The sequence below is a fragment of the Cottoperca gobio genome, chromosome 12, assembly GCF_900634415.1.
Source record: "Cottoperca gobio chromosome 12, fCotGob3.1, whole genome shotgun sequence".
Taxonomy (NCBI): domain Eukaryota; kingdom Metazoa; phylum Chordata; class Actinopteri; order Perciformes; family Bovichtidae; genus Cottoperca; species Cottoperca gobio.
In genome coordinates this window covers 17,522,017-17,545,437 of record NC_041366.1, presented here as the reverse complement: position 1 = coordinate 17,545,437, position 23,421 = coordinate 17,522,017, and the positions used below count along the sequence as shown (strand labels likewise).

The 23,421-nt window shown below is 40.0% G+C and overlaps 1 protein-coding gene across 3 annotated transcripts; it reads right to left on the bottom strand.

Annotated features, from left to right (window-relative positions):
- Positions 1 to 889: 889 nt before the first annotated feature.
- Positions 890 to 23,212, bottom strand: mphosph9 (M-phase phosphoprotein 9). Of its 3 annotated transcripts, none has more exons than XM_029445386.1 (24): positions 23,144 to 23,212; positions 21,655 to 21,926; positions 21,041 to 21,188; positions 19,359 to 19,448; positions 18,773 to 19,278; positions 17,825 to 17,990; positions 17,608 to 17,680; positions 16,206 to 16,306; positions 15,674 to 15,790; positions 15,119 to 15,597; positions 14,580 to 14,729; positions 14,210 to 14,297; positions 13,375 to 13,590; positions 12,469 to 12,516; positions 12,259 to 12,323; positions 9,731 to 9,832; positions 8,941 to 9,165; positions 8,667 to 8,857; positions 7,606 to 7,851; positions 6,338 to 6,458; positions 5,668 to 5,759; positions 3,848 to 4,047; positions 2,658 to 2,726; positions 890 to 1,825 (listed from the first exon to the last, which is right to left on the bottom strand). In XM_029445386.1, exons 2-24 carry the CDS (start codon positions 21,888 to 21,890, stop codon positions 1,724 to 1,726), a joined length of 3,831 nt encoding a protein of 1,276 aa, XP_029301246.1. In that variant the 5' UTR covers positions 21,891 to 21,926; positions 23,144 to 23,212; the 3' UTR covers positions 890 to 1,723. The 3 variants fall into 3 exon arrangements, 2 of the variants coding, with proteins under 2 accessions (XP_029301246.1, XP_029301247.1); XM_029445387.1 differs by having other exon boundaries at positions 8,691 to 8,857; XR_003833224.1 differs by lacking the exons at positions 890 to 1,825; positions 2,658 to 2,726 and having other exon boundaries at positions 4,003 to 4,047; positions 6,292 to 6,458.
- Between the last annotated feature and the right edge of the window lie 209 nt (positions 23,213 to 23,421).

The following is a 23,421-nucleotide window of genomic DNA, read 5'->3' as shown; positions in this document are numbered from 1 at the left end:
ACGACGAAAGGAGAAAGACGCCCCCCAGCGGTGCACAGCCGCCTGCAGGCCTTGGACGTGTGATTGTGACATTCCAGTGGTGGAAGAAATACTCTCAGCTTTTAATGAAGTAAAAGCAGTAATACTAAAGTGTTAGGTGTCCTGCATTCAAAATGTACCTTCAGTAAAAGTACCAAAAGTAAATTATTAATATATTTTTATTTTATGCTTTATACTTCTACTCCACTACATCGTGGAAGCAAATAATGTACTTTTTAGACATTATTTACTTTGCAGATTCAGATTATAAATACAAAACACAAATCAAAAATACATTAAGATGTATTATTATTATTATTATTAATATAGGTTAAGATACCCGGCAGTATAGAAAGTAATTACATTTAGCTCGACCTTTACCTGCTGCAACATTAAAGTGAACAAATAAATGCATCAATAATAATAATAATAATAAAGATAATAAGAAGCCATTTAGCTAATATATATGATTTTGAAATGGGCCATTCTGCATAGAGTATTTTAACTTTTAGTACGTATAATTTGTATTATATCTAAGTAAGATTTGTACAGTGTGGCACGAGTACTTTTACTAAAGTAATAGATATAATCAAGTGGCCAGACATATCTAAATGTCTAAAAAATCTTTTAACGGTATTTAAATGTATTATATGTGTTTCAGGACAAGGTGCACACATTTAACCATACAAAATCCAAAGTATTATATATGTAATTCAAATCAATTTTCTTATGTGAACCTTACTTTCATAGTTTTTATTATTGACCAAAACAAATCATCTATTTATGTGTGGGCCATGTTGTGTCAGAATCATTGCACTGTGTTTTATTAAGGGAATAATAAACATAAAAGTCATAAAAACAGGAACAATACTTCTAGTTATTAAAAAAAAAAGCTTAATTTATTGTGCAACAACAATATTATAGTTCCAGTGAAGTTCATGTCAGGTAGGAAAACTGCAAGGAGAAGAAGCAGTGCAAGAAATTCCATGCACAAGCATCGCTCGAGGAAAACAACCGACTGAAGAAAGTGTGTGTGTGTGTGTGTGTGTGTGTCGATTGAAAAAGTGTGCTGGTTTGGATTTAACAAGTGGCTCCGGAGCGTCCAGTCCTGTAACAAATGTGAAACATAAAGCAAAGAAAGTGACAAGAAGTAATGGAACGTAAACGAAGAAAAAAAGGCGATTTCAAGTAAAAAAATGATTTCTTCAAGTTTGATAAATTTGGCCCAAAGCAAACAGAATAAACCTACCGGTACTTAGAAAAGAAATAAACATGTGAAACACGTACAAAAACATACAAAAAAACAAATGCATCTTAAGTCAAGTCAAAGATGTTCATGAACACATGAATAAAAATGGCAGTGATATTTTCCCAGGGGATGAATGTCTCTGCTGGAAAGTCCTTTTTGATTTATTCACATGGCAGATTTAAAAATCTCCACCTGAATATGGCGAGTAAAACATATCATATTAATATTTCTGTGACTAAAAAAGTAAACGACTTTACAAATCTGTGCATTACTAAAAAATATACTCCAAAAATTGAAATATCTTTCAGACATATACAAAAATATCCCAGAGTAAGTGTAAGTATAAAAAAGATGCCATGTGGTTACTGTACAGATGGAGTTATGGCACAGAAAGACAATCAGTGCAGTGTATAAAAGTTGTAGCTTCTACACTGTGATGTATAAAGACAGACTTTGCTATATGTTGGCGGACGAGCGCAGGACGTGGAATCTCTTCAGAGTCATGCGGATGGATCCCAGCTCTCGATTCAGTCTCTCCAGACGATTCTCTAAGGCCACCTGAGGAGCAAAGTACAGAAGAAAATGAACTACTTGATGATCGATTAATATCTTCATTATTTATGAAGCAAAACTGACAACAAGTATCTGCTTTCAGCTTCTCAAATGGGAAGATTTGCTTGCTTTTAAGCCATAGTAGCAAATCTGTTGGTGAGTCCGACCGCTTTGCTCAAAATAGCTCAACAACTTTTTATTGGATTGCCGTAAAATTGGGCTCAGACGTCCACGATGCTCAGAGGATGAATCCTACAGACTTAGCCGATCCCTCTGAATTTACCCTGAACACATGAATCACGAAAGGCAACGATCAAAAACAGATTTTCACAGCTGTTTCATGAGGGGAAATTCAATTAAACGTTATTAAAAATACGTTTACAAGAAATAATATATTTTTGGATGTATAAATAAATCCTTCAGTCTGTAAAATGACAGAAGACTGTGCAAAAGACTAATTGTTACAGCTGTGTTATGGGGGGGGACATTTGAGTCTAGCGATAAAAAATAAATAAAATCTAATTAATTACAAGCTTTGTGATTAATTCATCAATATTTGCTGTCGGAGCAAAAAATCAGGGGCATCTAGAAGCGCGATTAATCTGCGTTAATATTTTTGTCGCGTTATATTTTCTGTGATTAATTAATCGAAATGAACGCGTTAGTTCGACAGCCCTAAAAAAAACAAAACAATAATTATCATAATTTCCCAGAGCTCAAGGTGACGTGCAAAAAAAACTTACAAATATAAAAGGATACAAAACAAAGAAAAGCAGCAAACAACAGTTACTTTAAAAAAAATATATATAGATATATATATATATATCTGGTGTCTTACCTCATCTAACCGGGTCTGTAGAGTCACTCTCCCGCCTGCTCCGGGCATCCGACTCAAAGCTGCCTCAATCTGCACAACACACACAAATAAAGCTTCATCATTTATTAACAAACATAATTATATTGATGAAACAACCGGCACATGACTGGCTGAAACACTTTCACTGGACTCATCAGATTAGTCAATGTGTGTGTGTGTGTGTGTGTGTGTGTGTGTGTGTGTGTGTGTGGGGGAGGCAGACGTCCCAGTAGGACCAGGACAGAGGAAGGGGGGGAAAGGGGGAATGTGGATGTGAACTTTCTAAAAATAGAAGTCATTTAGCAGTGGAATAAAAACAATGAAGTCTGTGTTACATCAGAGGTCAGGTGAGGATTAGAGTTGTACTGTGTGTCCGAGATGCAAAGCTCTTTAAACTGAACCACGCCGACTAAATCACTTTATATCCTTTGCTAAAAATATGACATGGAAATGGAAAAAACTTCAAAGTTGGAGTTTTGGAGGAGAAACATTGTTAGCTTCTTCATTAGTCGCGTTGCTGGAGACAGTGTGGGTTCTGCCAGAAAGTACTGCAGGTGGACATTGCTTTGAAAAGTAGAGACCGTGTATTTGGGCTCCATTAGACATGTTTCCTCTCATGTTGGATATCTAGCTGGCAGGAACGCCATTACCAGAACGTGTGTAAACCCAGAAGGACCTACAGCTGATGATTGCTTTGACATTATTTAGGATATCTTTAGGATGGAAATAATGCCTTTTTTTATTACATCGCAAGAGGACATTTGGATTGTGTACAATACACATGTACGACCAATCATTTAAAAGATGTTTGCCTTGATATTTATTTATTTGTTGTAAAGTAATTGCAGTATAATGAAGGCACACACATTCTGGTTTGGTATTTCATTTCCTATTTCTATATCTGTATTTACTTTATTAGTCCATTTTTGCTTCTGCATTATATATATTTAACTGTTTTATTACATTCTGCTTCAACTGTGTTTTAAAGAAGGCGTGTATAGATAAGGCTTTTAAGCCCTGTGGGAATGATAACACTTTTTACGGACCTTAATATAACTCAATAAAAAGTTAATAAAAAATAGGTCCTGGTCGACAAGTGGCAGCAAAGCTGTGTGTGATGCAATGAGCGCTGAGTCAACTCTTCTCACACAGATATTAAAAGAAACACTCACCTGCAGCTTCTCTTGCGTCAGCTCGTCTAACAGTTTCTCAGCCTCAGCCAGCGAGTGGATTCTGTCCAGGAGAAATGGAGCGGCGTCTTCACAGGAGTCCTGCAGGTCGGGTCCACTACAGACTCGCTGCTCCTCCCAGCCCAGCTGGAAGTTTCCCTCCTGTGGCTTCACGCTACCGCAGGACTCTGACTGCTGGAGGTCTGAGTGAGAGGAAGACATACAGTCGGATGCATTCCTCCACATATACATACAATATACATACAGTACATGACGGGGGCACAACCTCAATAATAACTGTTAACCAGTTTCTTGTGTTTTGCACCTTATTGATCATCTTTTATTGTTTTACATTTTGTTTTTATTCTCACACCTGTCTTACTTTGTACTGCAACTGCAACTGCCACAGATACAGGAATTCTTTCTTCTTTTTGTCAGAGCATTTCATTCAACTCTCTCTCTGTCTCTCTCTCTGTCTCTCTCTCTCTCTCCCTCTCTCTCCTCTTCTCGTCTCTGTCTCTCTCTCTCTCTCTCTCTGTCTCTCTCTGTCTCTGTCTCTCTCTCTCTCTGTGTCTCTGTCTCTCTCTCGCTCTCTTCTCTCCTCTCTCTCTCTCTCTCTCTCTGTCTCTCTCTCTCCTGTCTCTCTCTCTCTCTGTCTCTCTCTGTCTCTCTCTCTCTGTCTCTCTCTCTGTCTCTCTCTCTCTCTCTCTCTCTCTCTCTCTCTCTGTCTCTCTCTCTCTCTCTCTCTGTCTCTCTCTCTGTCTCTCTCTCTCTGTCTCTCCTATGTCTCTCTCTCTCTCTCTCTCCCTCTCTCTCTGTCTCTCTCTGTCTCTGTCTCTCTCTCTGTCTCTCTCTCTGTCTCTCTCTCTCTCTGTCTCTCTCTCTGTCTCTCTCTCTCTCTCTCTCTCTGTCTCTCTCTCTGTCTCTCTCTGTCTCTCTCTCTGTGTCTCTGTCTCTCTCTCTCTCTCTCTCTGTCTCTGTCTCTCTCTGTCTCTCTCTGTCTCTCTCTCTCTCTCTGTCTCTCTCTGTCTCTCTCTCTCTCTGTCTCTCTCTCTCTGTCTCTCTCTCTCTCTCTGTCTCTGTCTCTCTCTCTGTCTCTCTCTCTCTCTGTCTGTCTCTCTCTCTCTCTCTCTCTCTCTCTCTCTCTCTCTCTCTCTGTGTCTCTCTCTCCCTCTCCCTCTCTGTCTCTCTGTCTCTCTCTCTCTCTCTCTCTCTCTCTCTCTCTCTCTCTCTCTCTCTCTCTCTCTCTCTCCCATTGTGTGTTTTCTGATAAACATTGCCATAAAAAAACATTACACCTGTTTTTCCCAGACACTTTCCTCTGCCGCAGTGATAAGTCACAGAAACGCAGCAAAATACATATTGCATGAGATCTAACAAGAAATGTCCAGTGCTGATCCATTTCTTCCATTTTACTGGTGCAAAACCTCAGTGAGCCCATTTAGTATATAGGAAAAACCCAATTTGGCCGTTGAGCGCCTAAAAAAAGGGTCATAAATCCTCATCAAATATCCCCCAGGATGAGCCAGGGTGTGTGTCTCCCATAGCTGAAGTTAATTAATAAAGCTTACACTTTAACTTACACTTAAACATTGGAATTTTTATTTTTTTATCCTGCATGTTAAAAGATATTAAGAATAAAACAGTGAAAAACTAACATTTGGGTTATCAAGTCTTATTTACACTGACTGGTGGCACAAATACAAAAAAAATGAATCTGGTCGAACCAGAGGAAAAGGTGAGCACTTAAATACACCACATTCTCACCTTTACTCTCTATACATCTTTTACTTTAAATATCCATTAGAGCTTGAATATATTACCATCTTCTCTGTCCGCTGAGGTAAACTGGAGTCTCTTCCTGGGACTGCTGCTGTGGAATGAATGACGTCTCTTGTCAACTTCTCCATCAATCCTGTAGACGGTCACACAATGGGATTTCTTTTAATGAATTGTATCCAGTGTAATGTAGATAAAGTCTTGTTCAAGAAGCTGCAGAAGATATATATATATATATATATATATATATATGTATGTTTCAGTTCATGCTTAGACTGTATTTTAACAAGCTGAGAATTCTGTGACCCACATTGAATTTCTTCATCTGTAAACAATGTGGTCAAACTTCAGCAGGCAGTGTTTTACTAAAAGTTACATTACAACTGTGTTGCACATTGTTACAAGTGTTTGTTTTGTCCTTTGTGATGAGCTTAGCATTAGCACTATTAGGGCTCAGCCTCTTCATAACAGCAGCTGTAGAGAAAATGTATATCTGTACAAAAGTTCATGATTTGTTTCGCCTGCTTCAAGTCTTTGTGCTAAGCTAAGCTAAGCTAAGCTAAGCTAAGCTAATCGCCTCCTGAGCTCCATGCTCAGTGCACAGACCGATCGATCTTCTCATCTAACTCGCAAAAGAACACACATTTCCTAAAAATGTAGAACTTTACCTTTAGCGCAGGCCTCGTTTGTGATGAGACGCTGTGTGCTGCTCACCTGTTGTGCACGTGTTGCTCTCTCGGCATCAGGTGACCAAAAGCCGTGGAGTAGTTCTCCGTGGGGCAGCGTTTAGGACTGGACTTTGCAGACATGGGCATGAATAAAGTTCCTCTCTTTGCTGAATGGAAGAGAAGAGCACACCATTAATTAAAAACTACATTCTCCGGGGAGTTATTTAGAAATACCGGTATAATAGTTTTGCTTCGGCTAAACATTTATTTTAATCATTTTAATGTGAGCGCAAGAACAATATGTAACAAAGATAATGTAAATCTTCTGTGCTTATTGTTTGTCGTTCTTTTTCAGTTCATTTATTTCCATCTGTCAAACGTAAAGTTTTAACGAAGAAGAAGAAACAAGTTACAGACGGGCCGCAGACAGCACATCTGCAGCTATAAATAATTAAATTTAATCAGCCTTTTCCTTCCAATAAAAAAGGCATTTACATTCAAACGTCCTTAATTATCCAACCTCAAGACCATTCACAGAGAAGTAGAGTGATGGCTAATGAACACAGCATCCGGCTGCATTTCGTTCAGGCTCGGCCGTGGCTGCCAGACACTCCGACATTACAGCAGATTTATTTGTGTCTACCCGGTTTTTTGTCTGGTGCTCCTTTCCCCGCTCCGCAATCTTTACATGCCGGCTCTATTACTTTCGCCGAGGCAGCTCGGTGTGTAAAATACAGAATATGTAAATGCCTTAAAATGGACAATGTTCATCATTCATCAGTTTCTGACGTCAAACACACAGCAATGTGTTTGTTTGTGTTTGTCGTTAGCAAAGAGAGAAATACGAAGGGTCTGTTCTGCACCCTCCTGCATTTGTGATCACGGTTTTAATGCTGCAGAATTTACTATTTAATTCTTCTCATTTACATATTTTTGTATGAAATTTGATAGCAACTCATAAATACTACGTTGACCAGCAGTCTTAACCAAGTTGCTGAGCTGCTGCAGGTACAAGATAAACAAAAATACAGTTTATGGTGGCAGCTGTGCTGTGAGATCGGCTGCAGTGACATTTCAATTAAGTGATGACAGAGAAGGTTTTAAGCAACAGAAAGTTGTCATATTTAAGTACAGATTAAAAAGCATTCGTGGCCAAATCTAAATGACCTGCAAGCGTGTATTTATGCTTGTAAAAACACTAAAAGTGTTGACAAAACAACTCTGAAAAAGACATTGAAACTGTGACTGATGCTGATGCTGTGTGCATAACAGACTTGGTGATGAGGAGAGTGTGAAGAGCCTGTGAGGACATACTGGGTGTAGTTGTGGGCTTGTTTCGATGTTCAGGAGGGGGCAGCGAGGCGGATCTGTGGCCGTCTGGAGACAGACTCCTCTGAGCTCTCAGCAGAGCTGCAGCTCTTTTCTTTACTCCTCCGCCTCCTCTGAGCTCAGCTCTGGCCACGACTCCTCCTCCAGGTTTGACCACCTCCCTGTCCGCCTGAAGCACCTCTTTGTGTCTCCGCTCCACAAACCCCACTGTGGGCCTCTGACTGCCGACCCCTGCGGAGAGAAGCCACAGAGACGCAATGAGGTCCGACTCAAAAACATGTGCGTTACATTCGGCACGAGGACCGAGTTGTTGTGCGCGACGTGTACAAGATTCACACATACAAGTTTGTAATTAGAGGTTTTTGATTTGCCTATGATTACAATCAGTATCAATTACGACGGTACAAATACAGAGCCGAGAAGAAACTCTGAAATTCAGAGATTAAAGCGATACATTTCTGAGAAGAAAACTTGGATATTTACTGAGATTTAAGTGGTACATTTACGTGGCCCTAATACACAGTCTGTACAAGCTGTACAAGCAACAACAACAACAGCAAAGAAAAATAAGAAAAACACAGTTAGAGCCTCTCGGTTGAGAGGATTTGCAGTTTTTCTTTATCTTGTGTGATAATAAATTGAATTTCTTCATGTTTTGGACTCTTAGTTAGACAAAACAAGAAGTTTTAAAGGCAGAACTTAGGAACGTTATGGCATTATTCATTATGTTCTGACATTTTGTGCAATATTCTGACATCTGAATAATCGAGAAAGTATTTGGAGGATTAATTAATATTGAAAATAATTCTTAATAGCAGCCCTAAACAGAATATAACTATCTATATGCAGTCTGTTATTTTTATGATTTATCTTTGAGTATCTTGTTAAAAGAGAGACAAATTTGAAAATTGTGATCATTTGAAAGAATGTCGGCGTTTTGTTCCAAGTGTCATGTGACCTCATTAGTACAAGTTCAAGTAAGTTGGAGGAAAAGAAGATAGACATGAGTTTTCAATTTGATCAGTTCTTGTGAGTGCGAGTCATACTGTAGGTGGTGGGGCTGTTCTTACAGGGGGCCCGGCTCTCTGTCGCTCTGGTCTCCTCCAGCTCTATCAGGGCCCTCATCATGGGCGTCAGGGCACAGGAGCCCTCTCTGCGGCCGGCCTCCCGCTGGCTCTGCTCCGGGTGTCTGTGCTGCTGAGGCAGAGATTGTTCACACTCTGGGGGGGACGCACACCTGCAGAACAGGATCTCAGTTAAATCTCCTAAAAATGTTCATTAACTTTGGTTGAGAAAAGACCCGCAACAATAAAAATCTACCTCCAGCTCCCACCAACTGAAGAGGTCTCCACAGAGCTTCCAGTTCCTGATGATTGGTCATTAAATGGATAATGGGACTTCTTGTGGATACTTGATTGGTTTGTTTGAGGGAATGGTGATCTTCTGCCTGTGTTCTGTTGTTCACAAGGCGACTTCCTGCGGGTGACGTCCGGCTCTGCCTTGCCTTTACTGGGTGACGGCAGCAGGTCAGGATGGTGGAAGAGACTGTGGGCGTGTTAAGAGGAAACTCACATTAAGGCATCTGCACTTCCTTGTCAAAATAGATCAGTTGTTAGTGTATTGTTAATAGTTTGTTTATTATTTAAAGGGAAAAAAAGGTCTGCAGAAATATCAGAAACACACATTTTCCCCTGAGATGTCTGGGTTTCGTTAATTTAGCAGGAGAAGAAGAGACAAAGAAACTTGCAGCCTACATGTGCTACAGCGTGTTGTTAAAAGTAGGGACCACACCAGAATCTAAGCCTAACCCAAGGGGCATGTGCAGGTACATTTACAGTACATGCAGTTTAATTAGCTGATTAATTAATGTTTGTTTGGTTCAGAGAAGACGTGTGTTTATGTTCGCACGTTAGATAAGAAGGAGACTACAGCAGGAAAGATAATGTGTGTTGTGTAGCAGCCTCACTATGACGCTGCTTGTGGTTTTAATGCAAAACAAAAGCATAAAACTACAAATTATAAATGTGTCCCTTTTGGTTTCTGTGTAGTTGATATTTATGTTGTATAAGAAAAAAAACACAAGAGATTATGAGTACATTTAAGTGCTTACCCAGCCCCAGAAGGTTGTGTGTTATTGTGGGAAGAATAACGTGCTCTGGCCTGGTTCTCGTGCTCCAGCTGCTTCACCTGAGACTCCAATTTGGAGATTGCTCTGATGGGGACAGACGGAGATAATACATGGTCACAATATTTAATATACTGTATATATATATATATATACACAGAGAGAGAAGTGACTTTCTCTTGACTTCTTTATAAAAAAGGTAACTAAGGCTAAGTAATAGAAACATCTGTGTTCAACATGCACCCCAAACTACACCCTCCAGAATGATGGAACAGTAGAATCAACACCTTCTTTAACCATCTTGAAGGATTTATTGATTTCTTTTCATGCTGTTACTACAGATTCATGTCGTGCTATCGATGGTCTGTGTTGTTGATAATGTGTCACGATGGATAACTTGTCTTTTCTTTTTTTACTGCAAACCAAATCTACATACGGGGACAAATAAAATAACCTGAACAGTTACTATCACTGACAACACTTTGTTAATGCTGCTTATATTATGAAACTATGGTCATAACAAAATAAAGAAACAACACTTTGGGATCATTACAATTGTTTTCCGGGGCGGGTGGTGAATATTTAGTCTGGCGCCCTGATTAGACGGCATTAGTTTTAGCTATAGGTGAACCTAATGAACTGAGTGTATGTATCATTTGTATGACCTCATGTACATTTATACCTATTATTTTCCCCTTGAATGTGTATTTTTGACCTTTTTACATGTTGTAGTCTTTGCTTCACTATATAAATATATATATATATTATTATTTTAAAAAAAGCATTTTTCCTGTAGATTTATATCATTGAACTTTGCGCTCAAAACTTCCTGAGGTACTCTTTCTTAAGTCAATTAGCGTCACTAAAAACTCTTTCTCTCTACACACAGAGGTAATATGACCCACCGCTGACCTTTATCTCAACACTTTGCCTCCTGTGGGTTATTATAGATTCTCTCCGCTGTCATGATCTGGCTCTAATTTGCGTCTCCTGTTTTAGTTTGACAGGCCTTTGGTAACAATCTTTAAACATCTCCTGCAGATTTCTGCGCTCCACTATGCGCTCCATCAGACCCTGAAGCAGGAAATGCTCTCGCATATCTTACCGCTTTTTCCATCGTGATGGTCTAACATCGACTTGGTGTTCTGGCTTTTTGACTGATAGAATGACTGGAAGAATCCTCAAGTCACGACCCAATTAATGCGTCTTTTCTGTGTTATCTCTTCACTTTAGAGACGGCTCAATGTAAGAAATTCTTATTAAAATGCTGCCTTGGGTCGAATTTCGGATTCTCCGATATCCTGAAATCCATAAAAAGCCACTTAAAAAAGGTCTCTGGCCTCTCCATCATTTTTTTCTTGCCTTTCCCCTCCAGGCAATTTGTATCAGTCCTAAAGCCCTCCTATGACACTCATATTGACGTTCTGCGAGCTGTAGTTTGCGATCTGTCCGTGAATCGACTTGACACACTTCATCAATGCGAGTCCGTGGCGCTGACTCTATCGGTGCTAATTTGCAGGCAGAGGAGAAACTGCAATGGAAAGTTGCTGCGTAGTGTCAGCCGATGCTATTATCTACTTTCGACAGCACAGAGACCATCATTAGGCTCCATTGATTAATCCTCTCGATCGCCTGGCTGTCTACTAACCTCCACTGCAGCTCTTTTACAAAATTGCTGGAGTCAGCCAATGACAATATGATAGACCTGAAACTAATAACTGCAGTACAGCTGCGATGTCACATCTCTGCTATGAGATCTCTGCACGTCGTTTGTGTCTGTTAGTGTTCAATATCAATCTATATGTAATTTGTAATTTGTTTAAAGGAATAGTTTGACTTTTTAAGTAAATAAGCAATTTATTATCTTTCTTGCCGAGAGTTAGATGAGAAGTTTGATACTCTCGTGTCTTTTTACACTTTTATTTCTGTACGGATTAAACCAACAAGATATAGCGTGTTTAATTAACTAACCATCTTCACATTTACCGTACACACGTGAGGATGGTATCAATTTTCTTTTTTAACTGTGTTTATTGTCTTATAGCAATGCCATGAAGTACATACAAACGTTTGCACACATATTCACGCACAGATAAAGTATAATAACAATAATAACAACGTAAAATAGCATAGAAATAAGACAGAATTATCCATTTCCATTGTCCATTCTTGATCCTTTATTATGTTGTTTGCAGTTATAGATTAATATTTAATGTTCCATATAATCTCATCTAAATCTCAGCAAGAAAGCAAACAAGTGTATTTCCCAAAGTGTTGCACTGTACCTTTAAGGTTCTGACCTTGAGCACTATTAATAAAGTGATTTTATTTAGGGTCACACGATGCTAACTTAGGCTAACAGTTGCATCACAGTCCAAAAACACATTTTTTGCAGTAAAGCTAAAATGGAATAAAAGGTGCTTTTTTTCATAAATATCAAAAGTTGATCCTGAAATAACAAGAACTGGAAGTGAGAAATGTGTTCAACATCTAAACCTCATCAGTCCACTCACCTCTTCAGCTCTGATATCTGATCGGTGGCATCGCCGAGCTTGTTCTCCGTCGACACACAGTTGTTCTGTAGACACGAAACGACGAATGAAGACATGACACAAAGAAAACGGCTTTTGTTTTGTCACTGCTGAAATGATGTAACATGTTTCAATGATGATCAAATAATCAAACAGAATATAACAAATCAGTTCCAGTTCCAGATCCATTACCTTCAGTCCCTCGTGCTCCTTCACCAGAGAGTCATATTCTCCAAACAGCTGAGGAAACAAAACAACAGAGACATTAAGGACTGAAGGACGTCCGTGTTAACAGAGAGTGACATGAACTGGAATAAGGTTGCACCGATCAACCTTTCCCTCAGAGTATCTCCGAGTACAGATACTGATCCGACACCAGTGCTTCGTAGGATCGTTCTTATGTGTCTTAATCAATCAAACTTTATTTATAGACATAAAATGTAACACAAAAATAAGACTAACTAACACAAACGTGATCAACAAGGCTCCTGGTTCTTCTTTTTACACAGAGAGCACAACACCAGCTGAACTAACATGGCAGAACTGCTCCATAGTGTTAGTGTATGAGGCTCCATAAAGAGCTTTGTGAAACGCAAATGGGATCGCCGATATTAGTTTTCTACACTTTATCTTTATAACTCTGTTATTTATTCTTATGTTGTTGTAATTTTTGAATTTCTGGCACAAGCTTTTCCTTTGGGATTAATAAAGTTCTATTTTATTATTAAGTCTTTATTAAACAAGGCCTATGCATACAAAAACAAAAAGAGATCATCTTATCAACACTTCCAGTTTCACAGTAAGTAAACAGTTAAGAATGTACTTTTTAATCATCGATCATCTTGCCCAATAATTAGTCTGCTAAACGGATCAATATCAGAGCAGATCGGTGCATCTTTAAATGGAAAAAGACTCAATTACAATATAAATCCTCGAGAAAGAGAAAAGCATATATTACATACATCAGCTGTATGACTCCAGAGTGGAGAAAGTCATTTTAAAAGCAGAGAACAAAGCACATGATTTAATATAGAAAACTAAACAATGATATTTAGAGATGATATGATATCCTCATTATATTCTCTCTCTCAGACTCACATCCTGCAGCATCTTGGACTCTCTCTCCCTCCTCGCCTCCCTCTCGTCAGCCTCCCTGCAGGCTTTCTGCACCGACTCCTCCAGCTGCCGTACGTGGGTCTTCAAACGTGCTGCAGAGGCGTCCTTCTCTTTGCCCGAGCGTTTGCTTTCTTCTAGTCGCTGTTGCAAGGATTTCACAGTTGCACCCGCTACAGCGTACCGCTCCGGCCATTCTGCCTAACAACGGAAAGTCGCATCACAACATTAAGGACTGGGGTAATGGTTGAATATGAACTGAATGCATATGCTTGATATACTAATATATCAAGCATTCTTTATATAAAAAATGACTTGTGGAAAGCGCCCATGTGACTTTGTTGATGTCCACATTTCAACACAGTGCTTAGCTTATAGAGTATTAATCTGTCAGCACTGAGCTTCAGTGTAGATGCTTTAATTAAGGTCCATGCTAACTCCCACTAGATTAATTACAGGGTGTTTGCAGACATCATAGGGTTGCATTTAATTATTTAAAGACCCCTTAGAAGAACAAAACAATACATACGCAGGAAGGTTTCCTTTGACTAGTGTCATAACTTCATTTCAGGGTTTTGTTTATTGCTTCATAAATTAAAGTTATAAAATGGTCACTAACTGACCATAAAGTGGATCTGGGTTTTAGTCATACCATATTTTTGTACATAATAAGACGCCCTTACTGAAAGGCAGTAACATTTTACATAACTGAATATGTTTATCCCTTAACACAACTAGTATAACAGATGTTTGCCATATTTAAAGAAACCAAATATAATGACAAATAATGTAAAAACAAAAAGAATCTGAGAAATGATACCAGTTTCTTCTCCAGCAAGCTGTTTGTTGCTTCTAGTTCCTGTATGCGACTGATGGCCTCAGCCAGAGCTTTCTCCAGGTGTTTGCACCTGTGGACAAACACAAATCAAAACAATACGGCGTGGGAAAACTGAAGTATAATGTCAATGTGTTACAGGACTTATTGTGTGTCTTCACATCTCGAAACTTTGAATATGAATCATTTGTATCCTAAAAGTCAATAGTCTGTTAAATGTAGTAATGTTTCTAGTTATTTCCCCCTTTAATCAGGAATGAGCAATGAAAAAGTTAGTACGTCGCTCTTTTTTTGAGTCAAACTATAAATATTCGATGTTCTGTTAACAAAAACAAAGACATGAAGTGATGCACACCTCTCTGTGAGGGCCTGGTTGCTCCTCTCTAAATCCTGGGGCAGATCTCTGAGTTTCAGTTTGTCTCGCAGGATTTGAATCTCAGACTCGTAATATGCTTTCAGATCAGCCACATGTCGAGAGTGCTTCTCTCTCAGGTTCTGCCTCAGTCTGGGAGGGGGGGAGGAGGAAAAGAAGATGAACTTTGTAAATGCGTTTTTGAAAAGTGATGAATAAATAAAGTTATTTCACATCAAGCATGAGCATCCCAGTAGAGCTGCAACGATTAGTCGACTAATCGATTGACAGAAAACTGATCGCCAATTAATAATAATCACTTAATCGTTAAAAACAAAAGGCTGAAAGTGCTGTTTTTATCCTCTCTAATGTGGAGATGTCCTGCTTTTCTGTTTTATATCATATGGTACTATATCATTTTATAGACCAAACAATTGATCCGGAAAATAATCGCCAGATTAATGGATAATGAAAATAATGGTTAGTTGCATCCCTACATCCCAGAGCTAATAAATACTGCCACCTGTGTATGTAACACTCACAGAGAAACGACGACAGGATCCTCCAGTGATGACGCTCTTTCCGTGTGTGGACTGACTGCAGGCCGCTGAGTTGCATCGGAGGCTGAACGAGGCTTCAGGGTGCTGGTGTGGGTGTTACTGCCCTCCTCCTCGCTGGCTAAGGGGGCACTGGCTCTGCATTGCTGGCTGGACGTGTGAGAGCAGAGCTGGTTCTTACCCTGGGAGGTAAACAGGACGGCCTGGGATACGTTTCCCCACGAGCTTTGCCACTTAGAAGGGGAAGGCCCGGCAGCTGAAACACTGGAGGTGTCAGAGTTGCAGTCTGTATCTCCGGGGTTGGGACTGCACTCCACCATGCTGTCAGGGGTTACAGGGGTCCCTACTTGGTGGTAGAGGTGGGGCTGAGCAGCGAACGAAGGGCTGCTGAAGTGAGAGGGCGAAGTGAAGCCAGAGGTACGATCTGACTGCTGCTGGTTAGCAGACGGGTCCAAGTTCATGACCTAAAGCAGCAAAGTACAGGTTAGTTAGACGCTCAGCAGAGGACCTAACTGATCACTGATGAGCCGTGCAACGTACCTGTGGTGACAAAGGACTGGATGTAACAGAGCCTTCCCAGTCTGAACGTTTACCATCTGTTCTCTGCTTGGTCTGATAGATTTCTCTGAGAGACAGACGAGGCTCCTGAGATGGAGTCTACAAGAGACGGAGATCAGACATTTAGAAGGAGGGGTACACAAACCAGCAGCTAGGGACTCGATTTCTTTAAGGTATCGATCAAAATAACCGACACCAAGTATCCAAACGCCTACAGCTAAGCTATACCTGCAATTATTTATTTTTTGTATCCAGATTTGTATGGTTTTGCTCGCAGCCAGCATTGTTCAATTTAATTCGATCGTGTCTTACAGGACTTTTATCTATTCTAAAATGTAATAACAGAAGTCTGATGCAAATATGGAATTCAGAGCTGCAGAAAATAGTTTCAACGGTCACTTTGAACAACTTTGACAACATGTTTATTCTCTACTAGTGATTGTTGGACTACTCATAACACATCTCTCACTCAGAGCAGTCACAGGTGCCCCGCTGAACTTTAGCTGTTACTCACAAGACTCATGGAGGCATCTTGCAGGAGGAAAGCGCCGCTGTCGAAGCTGTCCGGTAGGGGATGATACAGTTCACTCTCATGCAAACGCCAATAAGTGAGGCCTAAGACAGAGAGAAAGTGGTGTGATGGGTTTGTTTATCGAATGACTTGTACAGTAGTTAAAAATGACATGTTTTGGATATTTCTGGTACTGATGGCCACTTTAAAAGATAAGTCTCGTTCTTACCGTCAATGAATCCCTTAAAAAGACCAAAACCAACAATGAACGTATCTACTAACAAGTAACAAGTTGTGTTAGAGCTCCATTGTTGTCCAAAAACAGTTAAAACACATCAATGATCCTCACTGCTGCACTGGGTGACACGTTCCTTCATTACCATGAACACACACTGTAGTTTATTTTGACTCAATCCCACACACACACCGTCCTGCTGCCCCAAATAAATACTCACTAGTGCACTATTTCCTACTGTTTGTTTGATAACAGCTACAGAGACCAGCTGTGTTTATACTACTGAACCAGGGGGGTCAAACTCACTTTAGTTCAGGGGCCACATGCAGCACAATTTGATCTCAAGTGGGCCGGACCAGTAACATCACAGCATAATAACCTGTAAATAACAACAACTCCAAATGTTTCCCTTCGTTTTAGTGCAAAAAAGTACAAATACATTCAGAAAATGTTCAAATGTAATCTTTTTACAAAACATTATGAACAACCTGAAATTTCTTAAGAAAGAAAGTGAGCAATTTCAACAATAGTATTAGTTTATCATTTACACATGTGTGTTACAACTTACAGATCACAGTGTATCTACCTAAGGCTTTTACTTTATGATCAAAACAAATAATTTTTACACTTTGCAAAGTCATCCCGCGACCCTCTGGCGGGCCGGTTTTGGCCCCCGGGCCGCGTGTTTGACACCCCTGCTTCTCAGTAGGAACTACTGTTTTGGTACTGTTTTTGGTCTTTTTGTGTGATTTGTTGACATTAAGAAAAATATAAAACATTATTACCAGACGTATATTTTATACATGGAATAAAACAGAGTGCACTAGAACTGTGAGAGGACAAAACTATGGAAATAAATAAACTCTAGGACATGACATAGTGTTGCTCTCTCAGACTGGAGTGACAGATCAGCTCTGCTTTCATAATGATGATATTTCTGAAGAAATAAATCAAGAAAAAGGGAATTGATATTATTCCTCATAATAAAGCCCGCAGTGGTACAACAGTGCCATCGTACTGTCACTTCTGTAATTGCAACAGGGCTTTGTCTTTCATAAAAACATGTAATATCCTGTATTGTTGATTGTATCACAGTCACATTGGCAGTGATTTCTTCACACTGGCCAATCTTTGCTGTTCTGTGTTTTGTCTGAGTCAGTGAATTGTTACCTGATGCCTCAGACATCAGGCTGTCACTCCTCCTCAGGGGGAAAGAGCTGGACGACAGCCCAGCCGGTCGATGCTGAAACCCAGTTGAGATGAGTGGATTAGATTCAGCGGAGAGAATGTAATCAGAAAAGCTACAACAGACATAAACATTGAATAAAAAAGCACTACAGATACAGGGCAGTGCTTTTTATCCATCTCCACTATTTGTGAGTTGTACCTGGTCCTGGAAGTCTGAGCTCTCCCGGGGGATTTGCTTGTGAGATTCTCTGGGGCTGCATGGCTGCTCCTGGTACTCAAGGATTTGGGATGAAGCTTGTTCTGCTTTGCTCGTCTTGGGCCTGAGTTTCTGCCTCTGGGCCCAGGATGTCAGAAACTGACTGGTGCTGCCAACAGAACAGGTCAGGGTTAGCAGAGCTATCGTTTCTTAAGACGAAATGTTGTTTAAATCTTAAACAGGGTTTCTGCAGGGTTCACCAAATTAAATGTAAGATGTTTTTAATAACACATAGAATGTGGTCATGCAGGGTGTGTAGGAATGATGTTAGTGAAATCCAGTAGGGACAGTATGGTCTAGAAATATTGACCAAGCTTCAGACAGACATTTAAACATTAAAGCATGTTCTCGTAGAAACACAAAACACAAGTATGATCCTGAAAATAACCAAAACATTTCCCATTTAAACACAACATGTACCTGGATGAACAGCAGAAACTGGATGGATGGATTAAACAATTAAAAAAATAACTAATTCTGTGAAATATTTAACGTTTAACTTTTACTGGGGAGATTTGTGTAGGGCATCATGCAATATTCTTGTTAATGTTAACTGGAGTTAGATTGTACATGTATCATGTGTGCATATAGAGGCTGTGTGCGTCACCTGTGTTCTCTCCGATGCCCAAGACAGATTTATTTTATCATATCTTATTTAATTTAACGGCTATATTTACAGGTCTGGAACAACAGGTACTAGGAATTTTCTATGATTGTTTTTTTTGTGCTAAAATCATATACAAAACATTTTATAACTAACATTATTGCCTATGGCAGGCTAGATTTAAAAATAAATAAAAACCTTTGTAATTTTAATTTATAAATTACTATATTTATTACCCTGTCGTAAGGAGTTGTGGTTAGTGTCTCTTAAAAACAACTCAGACTTACCCAGAGGTTCTCTGCTGGTAGAGTAATGGGTTAGTTTCATCCACTCCGAGAGTCCTTACATGAGAATAATCCTGCAGGCACCCAACAGTTGTCTCTGTGTCTTCCTGGAAGTTAAGGGACCAATGATGCTTCTCCCTGCCTTGAATACCATCCTCATCTTCCCCCGGAGACCCAGCAGGTTCCACAGTTGTTTCCCAAGCAGACAGAGTCCCGTAGCCACTGCTGAGCACTGTGGCCGCCCGCTCCTCCCCCTGGTTGGCGATCTCTGATCTCTGGAGTGGAGGTGAAGGGGAGCTAAAAGGTACATATGCAGGAACTGCCAGGCTGTCATTGTCACGGGTCACATTTTTGGGGACTGTGCAGCCACTGGAGATGAGCGGGAAAATATAATCCTTTGTGTTTGTGGTAGTTTTGGTCACCGAAGTTGGAGAGAACTCTGTGTTTGGCTGGATGCTGGCCTGGCGGTTCTGGAGCTGAACCAGAGCTTTAATTTCATCCTGAATCAACTGGAAAAAGCGTGTCATTGATGCACTGCATAAACAAATATTTTAATGTCATAATAAGACGTGACTTAATGCAGACTTACCTGTATTTGGCACTGGTATTGTTCTTGCTGGGCGAGTATTTGTTCTTGGTATTGCTTCTCGACCAGCTGAAACAGATGCAACCATCGGCCCTGTTGCAGAAAAAAGCAAATGAAGTGTCATGTACCAACACTAATCACAGCAACACACACCTTTAATAGTCGGGACTTGAGTGCAAAGATTGAGACTCACTTGTTACTTGCAAAACAATGACTTGTCTTGGTCCCACCTCCGGTATGAACTACCGTACAGGTTACTGTTAATCAGGATGTACAAGCAGCATGTCCCCAACCTTATTTTGGGAATTATTTTAAGTCCCCTTGCACTTAAAAATGCATTTTGCATACAGTAACTTCACTGTGATGTTTGACCTCCACTGTGCAGAATGATGAATGAGCAGAGTTTGTTTAGACATGTATGTGCTGAAGAGGGAAAGTTTCTCTGAGCTAACCTTAAATCTGAGTTCAAGACGTGTACCAAAAAGCATTATTTTACTAGTTTGGAAGCCAATTATAGTCCAGTATGCAATTTATACAAGTCTGATGTGGAAACATGAAAGCTTCAGTGCACATACATACACAGAGAATGGATTGTACAGTGAAGCAGGAGACATCTTGTGTGCAGCAGTTAAAATTTTGAAGAGAGCAATATTTGCATATTCAAAGATTCTTGATTTTTCAATGAGGCAGAAGATGTAATTTTAGACGAGGTCAATTAACTTGTCTTAAAACATGTCTGGAGAAGATGTTTTAACTGTTGTAGTGATACAATATGCTGCTTTGTCCACACATGAAGATCACCATCTGCCCATAGCCATGAGTGTCTGCGCAGACTGTCTGTGTGCAGCCCAACATTTGTGAACATGTTCGTGTAAGCAGACCTGCAGTGCAGAACCATGTGCATGGCCTACATCCTCCCTATTATATACGTGGCAAATAAATCATCTTTCGCCAGGGGAGATCTGCCTGGTAACATCTCTAATGCCCTGTTAGATCACGGTAACCGGTTTTCTTGTTTACATGACATTAAAGATTCAGATTACTGAATAAAAAACAAACAGTAACAAGGTTACTAAATCCACGTTAACACACTGAGCGAGGGCTGATCTGTATTAAGAATTTTATTTTTGACTTAAATTTTCCTGCATACTGTTTGTGTGCACATATGCATGTGTGTATTTGTGAAGCGAAGCAGCTGTGCATCACTGCCATTGTAATACAAACATGATACAAAAGTGATCAGTTCTCTAGTGATTTGGACATATAATAATTTACCCAAGACAGAAAAGTGTGTTTTCTCCCCAGTATGTAAACTAAAAGGCCACAAGCCTGATGAACTATGCAGTTATGTGTCTTTGTGTTGTAGCGCTTCACAGTTGTCTCTTCACGGCAAATCACTCTGAAAAGATCAGCTGCAGTGTGGGTGCTGTGTGTGTGTGTGTGTGTGTGTGTGTGTGTGTGTGTGTGTGTGTGTGTCTGTCTGTCTGTTTTACTGTCAGGTGATCCACACAAAAAATAAAAGTGACAGCTCAGAAATGAGGCTGCCAGCTACCAAATGCACACAAGAACAACTGCCACAGCAGCTAACCCCAACTTCACTTTCAACATCAACAGTGTGCATTTACACTCTCATTTCCAAATTCTACAATAACTATTGCCTTTCAGGCTCTGTGGTATTTCCCCACCTCACAATCCTTCCAGATCTCAGGGTCTGTCTCTCCGCTGCTCTGGATCTCCTGCACCAAAGCCCGAAGGGTCTCCAGGGAGCTAGGGTTGATGAATGGGAGGCTCTTCCCTTGTTCATATGCTTCATCTGTGCTCAGACACAGACTCCTGCAATACAATTATATCATATTTAATCATATACTGTAGCTGAGTATTGTAATATATGTACAAGATAGATATAGATAATACACATGGCTCTCTAACAATGGTTAAACATAAGAAATTAACAATATTTGCATCTTTATAGTGTGTGTGTGTGTGTGTGTGTGTGTGTGTGTGCGTGTGTGTGTGTGTGTGTGTGTGCGTGTGTCTGAGAATGGACAATCTACAGCATACTGCATTCCATCCCATGATCCTTTAGATTTGACTAAATGCTATTAAATGAAACCAATCTTTTATGAAAGGTGAATTTAAATGTTCTCTCACATATAAATGATGTTAAATGGTATTCTAAGAATGTGAATCTATTTTCCTGTGAAGGACCATTGTCGAATTTCCCAGAAAGTAGATTCACATTCTTAGAATATAGTCTTTTTATTTTCCATAAACAGTAGTGTGTTTACAGTTACTGCACCTGATCTTGTTGCATGCTGGTGTGATGTCCATGGGCCTGCTCTCCACAGTGCCTCCTGTTGTTTGGGAGGTTGTGTGTCTTTCCTCTAAGACAGCCAGACCCGAGGCTGATGTCCCCTCAGAGGACACCAAAGAGGTCTCACTCTCCTTACACACATCGCCGTCAGCACTGACATGGCAATGGCTCAAAGCCCCCGAGCTGGACGCATCCTCAGAGATACTGTCATCTGTGGACATGTTTATGGGCCCATGCAGAGGGGGTCAGTCTGACAGCTGGAAACCAAGAGAGGGGGAAACGAGAGGAAGTCAGACATGTGATGTGAAAATATGGTCTTCAAACAAATAGGAAGTATTGTCCAACACTACTAAAGCAATGCACGTACAATTACTCACTTGCACTATTATACTATAGAGTAATCATATTTATACCACTAGGGGTGAAACGAGCCATTGATCTGGATTATTATCTTTAAAATACGCCTTTATTTTGAAATTCTTAACTGATAAAAAATAATATTTATTACTCTACTTTTTGCACTTCAGGTTAGATGCTAAACTGCATTGTGTTGTCTCAGTACGTGTACTCTGTGCATTGACAATAACGTTGAATCTGATTGATTTGATTAGTTTTCACAATAAAACAAAGCAGCAGAAACACACCAACAAAATAAAAGAAGCAAGTTGTTCATGTGAGAATTAAAACAAAACAAAAATACTTATAGAATCAAATCTCAACAAGCATTATAAACAAATACAAATGTCATGTTATCAACAAAAGTAAACAAACAAGCAAACATTAGAATCAAAAAGCAAACATAAATTAGTAATCTAATCTAACTGTCACAACAATAGGGAACAAGCAGCTGTTTATTACACAGCTATTATATCTAAGTATAAGCACCCGATCCAAGTGATGTTTCTAACCTTACATCTGCTGTCAACATTCAACAGTTAACAAAACATAAACATAAATATATTAAGATAATGTGTAAATGATTTGCATTAGCATGTACGACCCTTCTCTGTCTATCATGGCCTGTGTTTCCTGTGTGAGTGACAGCTTGTCTGAACTGGCCATGTTTGATTGAATTTAGCACCATTAACACACTCAACAAGGCACAGACAGACAGCTATAATTAGCCACGCAGCAGCGGTTTGAACAATTAAACAATGCCAGCTACATTAGCTTCTATAGCTACGGTGTCAGCCCACAAGCACCGATGTTGCAGACCGTTAAAGTTGCCTGTCAACTCCAAAGGAGCCTGGGCCAGTTATCTAGCTAACAGGATAACTACAACTACCGAGCACTGACAAGCATCTGATTAGCTAGCTAGCCAAGTTGAGCTAAGTTGGTTTATTACAGGTTTGTAAGCACAGCGAAGGCAAACTGGGCAGCGCGGGTGGCATTATAACACACACAGACAGTCAGATAAACACTGTTTTATAGAAGAAATAATGGCGCAGATACATCAAATTATAGTTAACGTTACCCGTTGACTTGTATCATCGTTTCATCCATATTTCAGTGTGAGTAGACGAGGCTGTTAACTGGTTGCTGGTTGGCTACTGCACTGCAGTGATCTCTGGCTGCTGTAACGTTCACAGCCCTGCGCCGCTATTGGTCAATCCGTAATCAAAAATACAGAGCCGTGATTGGTCGTCACTCTCACTCAGTGTTTCTATTGGCTGTTCGGGGGAAAGAGGCGTACACATGTGTTGGGACAAAAGCTGACAAGGAAGAAAACCTACAGTCACAGTTTATATTGTT